The 4,188-nt window shown below is 35.0% G+C and overlaps 1 protein-coding gene across 1 annotated transcript; it reads left to right on the plus strand.

The window, feature by feature from the left end:
- The first annotated feature begins 1,008 nt into the window (after positions 1-1,008).
- On the plus strand, positions 1,009-3,729 carry LOC143594812 (exonuclease V, chloroplastic-like). Its single transcript, XM_077074034.1, has 6 exons — positions 1,009-1,233; positions 1,306-1,410; positions 1,473-1,594; positions 1,788-2,079; positions 3,089-3,165; positions 3,287-3,729. Exons 1-6 carry the CDS (start codon positions 1,009-1,011, stop codon positions 3,498-3,500), a joined length of 1,035 nt encoding a protein of 344 aa, XP_076930149.1. The 3' UTR covers positions 3,501-3,729.
- The last annotated feature ends 459 nt before the right edge of the window (positions 3,730-4,188 follow it).

The following is a 4,188-nucleotide window of genomic DNA, read 5'->3' on the forward strand; positions in this document are numbered from 1 at the left end:
AAGTTTACTAAAACACTGCGCGTTTGGTTGTTTTCGGGTTAAAAGTTTACCGAAACAAAACATTTTTTAGTGAAAATTTTACAAAAAACGGTTCGTTTGGTTGTTTTTGGGGTCGTTTCGGGTGAAAAGTTTACTAAAAATTGGTTTGTTTGATTGTTTTCGGGCGAAAAGTTTACTAAAAAACGGCGCGTTTAGTTGTTTTCGGGTTAAAAGTTTACCGAAACGAACCATTTTTAGTGAAAATTTTACTAAAAAACGGTTCGTTTGGTTGTTTTCGGGGTCGTTTCGGGTGAAAAGTTTACTAAAAAATGGTTTGTTGGGTTGTTTTCGGGCGAAAAGTTTACTAAAGAACGGCGCGTTTGGTTGTTTTCGGGTAAAAAGTTTACCGAAACGAACTATTTTTTAGTGAAAATTTGACAAAAAAAAACGGTTCATTTAGTTGTTTTCGGGATCGTTTCGGGTGAAAAGTTTTATTTTCGGGTAAAAAATGGTTTAAAAAATAAAAAGTTTACAAAAAAAAGTTGAGAGATGATAATGATGATGATGAGGAGGAGGAAGTCCTTAACCAAGTGAGGAATATATATTTCATATTGTATAGATATATCAAATATTAGTTTAGTTCAAATGGTAGGTTTTGTTTGTTGTTATACCAAAGGTCGCGAATTCGAACCCAACTCGCTACACGATATTAGAACATAAGTTTTAGAATTAATTATAGGCTCAGGGGTAAAATGGTCATTTCAACCTTTTTTGGTCAGTCAGTTGACCCGCCAAAATATCACAGTGGCAAAACCTTTGCAAAACTTTTTCAGTGATTATTCCATCCAGCAACGAGATAACCCAGGGAGGCAAATTGCAGATTTTTCTTGATTTTATAGCGCTTGTATATTGGAGAAAAGAAAAAAAAAAGAAACAAATGAAAAGCAAGCTTCCCTCGAAAGAAAGTAAGAAAACATGTTTGTTTGTTTATAAAGAAAAGACGAGTTCGCAGTTGGTGAAGGGAAAATAATGTTGGAAGAAAGAGGTGAGATCCCGATAGAAATAGTGAGCGAGGAAGAAATGTCAGTGATCGAAGCCGCCTTCTCATTGACTTTTGCAGGCCATCCGCTTTCTCTCGGTGATATTGAAGATGGGAATGGGATTACCCTAACAAAGACCAACCAATCCTCTTCTTCCTTATTGCGTCGATTCAAGAACAGAACAGGCCTCTTCGTTACCGATATTACATCCACGGTAGTAGTAGTATTCTATCTCTTTTCTTCTCTTTAATTGAATGCGACACATCAATTGTGTTTTTTCTTTTAGGATTGGTGTGAGAAACAAAAAGAGTTCTTTCTAATCTGCGGAAACCCAAAGCCTACTAAAGCTATGAAAGCCGGCACTGCTCGTCATGCGCTGCTAGAACAAGAGGTACCCTTCAAATCAAATCTTTATTAATAATATGCATCTACTCATTGCCTCATCTAATGCAGCTTATAACAAAAGTTGAGGTTGTCCTAACATCACCTGAAGAACATTGGGCTTTGAAAATGATTAGTTTTATACATGGTACTAATCAATTAATTCTTGATGGTTTAACGCGCGAGCTGCCGTTGTAAGCTTCGTTAACTTTTCACTTTTTTTATGCATCTATACTTTATTTACCATTGGGATTTTATTTATATACGACTCAGTTTGCTTATATTTACTCTCAAACATGTCCATTAGACTATGATATTTTTTTACAAGAAGGTCCCCAAAACGTATTTAAATGCGTGCGTTCTCCTTCCATCTCTTCTTATGACCAGGATTGGTTTTGCGGAAGACGTGTGCATGGTTGGGATCATCGATGAAGTACGCATGAAAGCTGGAACAATAACATTAGTTGAAACAAAAACTCGTTCGCAAAACAACCTTCCATCTGAGCCTCAACAAAGAAACGGTAGGCTTCAGTTGATGTGTTACAAATACCTTTGGGACAACCTACTTGCTCATCCATTTCCGACCCAACACTTTCTGCAATTGTTCAATTTGAACCCTGATTACATGTTATCTCAAGAAATCCGTGAGTTCGCCATTCAATCGGGTGCACCTCTACAGGTAAGTTTGACCCTCTTCATGGTAATTTTATTGAATCAACTGAACATGGAAACATGAGCTTGAATAGTTAAGATGGTTAAACGAGTAAACAAAGTGCGATCAAAAAGCATAAAGCCTCCCTGTATGGGTGTTGATCGTGTTTATTATTTGGGTTTCGGGCTATTCGGGTTTCTTGCGTATGATATTGTATCTGAAAACTGATCTGCATGACAATCATCCATCGGGTTCAGGTTTAGACTTAACTGTTAGTTTTTGAAAAGTTTATACTGTTCTTTCATGAATTCTTGATAAAATGTCAAAAGTTGAACCGATGTGTTTCGTGTTAATTGGGTATTCAGTTAATCGGTACGAGTTTTTGATGTTTTAAGGCAATGTTGTAAAAGTAGGTCTACAAGGCCGAGTACTCGTTGCAAGGTATGGTGCCGAGGGGAGTTTCTTTAACTCCGCCTAGTTATTAGAAATTGTTCAAAGGTGGTCAACATAAGCAAGAAATACATCTAGTCGGTTAACTTGGGCCTATTTTGACTTAAAAATACAACATAATATGTATTTCTATAATATTAAAGAACGAATATCATTTTTTCATTAATGAATAACATTTTTTAGAATAATTTAGTATTAAAAAATGTATTTCTCTTATTTATATTGATATTCACTTATTTTGTTATAATATTAGTAAACTTATGATATTTGAAATATATACATAACCCAAAAATTAATTTTCTGTATATTTATCATGTCCGAGTACTCCCTGAGTACTCCGAGTACTCCCTGATAACAATTGGTTTAAATGGCTTGGGTATTCGGGTAATAAGTTTGTTCGGGGTTGGTTTAATCGGGTACAAGTGCAGTCAGCCGGGTTGGGTTAATCGGATTCGGGTCACCTAGCCCTACCTCCCTCTAGTATTATATTTGGAATATAGTTTTTTTCTTATTAATATCAAAACAAGTTTTTTTATTAGCTTACAAAACTGAAAAAGTGTTGATTACTTCCCGGATGTGTTTTCAGACACTTAATGACGTATTAGGAAAATACCAATATGTTTGTTCCATGTTGCCGGAAACTCAAGACCAGCTTCTGTTAAGGTAAGCCTGTGGCATCATTTATCATTAAACGATTTATATGATTATCATAAATTAAATCATACATTTCATAGAAAATTGATGTTATGTTTGACAACTGCTTGTTTTTTCGAGACTGTGACAGATACGAGTACCAAGAAGACCAATCTTTAATAGGGGAGAACCAATATTTATATGACTCTGATTGGGTCACGGATAAAATTCGGTCGAGTCTTGAATTCTGGAATGGTGAACGAGAAGCAAATTATGCACCCGAGAATGAGCGTTGGAAATGCAAGCACTGCAAGTACGCACCTAGGTGCCCGATAAACACAATTACTACTACTGCACAAACTTAGAAATAAGGAACTCAGAGAATTTTAATGTGTAACTTATTGAAATTGTAGCCTTGGTTTTATGGGTGGTTTAGTATAAAAAACATAGGAAGTCATGAGGAGACGGCAATATGGGTTTTACGGGTCAGTATTTGCGTTATCGCAAGTTTGTTGCAGGCACAGCCACACAATGTAAGCTGCACCTTGTTGATGTGTGTGAAAAAAAAATTCACTCACTGAAAAATTGTATCACACAATGCATTTCCTCCTTTAAAAATGTCATGTCATGTCTTTTATAAAATAAATAGCATCATTCTACTCGTATTAAAGATAAAATAATTTGATTTTAATAAATAATTTATTTAGAAAAGTTAAGTTATATATGTTGATTATTCTTCATGTAAGTAATAGAAAACATGAAGAAAAATAAACCTATGAACTTGTAACAGTTTCGGCAGCAGAGTATGATGTAGTTGACATGTTTGTCATCTTGATCGAGTTTTCCTTTACGATGTGTAGTTAAGGACGGTGTTAGGGTTCTTGAGAGGAATCCAGTTTTAGGAGAGAGGACACGCAAAATTGTTATATGTGTGTAATTAGGTTATGATGTTAATATTTATCTCTCTTTATATAAACCTAAGGGGAAACCCGTTATTAATAAATAAAGGTATTATGACACATCAACAATTACCAAACTAATATATATAATAAG

The sequence above is a fragment of the Bidens hawaiensis genome, unplaced genomic scaffold (assembly GCF_021521415.1).
Source record: "Bidens hawaiensis isolate Kalapana, Puna unplaced genomic scaffold, B.hawaiensis_p1.1 tig00001717_1, whole genome shotgun sequence".
Taxonomy (NCBI): Eukaryota; Viridiplantae; Streptophyta; class Magnoliopsida; order Asterales; family Asteraceae; genus Bidens; species Bidens hawaiensis.

What these genes read in the sequence shown, in the direction of transcription:
- LOC143594812 (XM_077074034.1), top strand. Translation starts at nt 1,009, where the DNA reads ATGTTGGAAGAAAGAGGTGAGATCCCGATAGAAATAGTGAGCGAGGAA. An exon ending in TTACCGATATTACATCCACG is followed by an intron (nt 1,234 to 1,305) that starts GTAGTAGTAGTA and finishes TTTTTCTTTTAG; the next exon opens with GATTGGTGTGAGAAACAAAA. An exon ending in CAAGACCAGCTTCTGTTAAG is followed by an intron (nt 3,166 to 3,286) that starts GTAAGCCTGTGG and finishes AGACTGTGACAG; the next exon opens with ATACGAGTACCAAGAAGACC.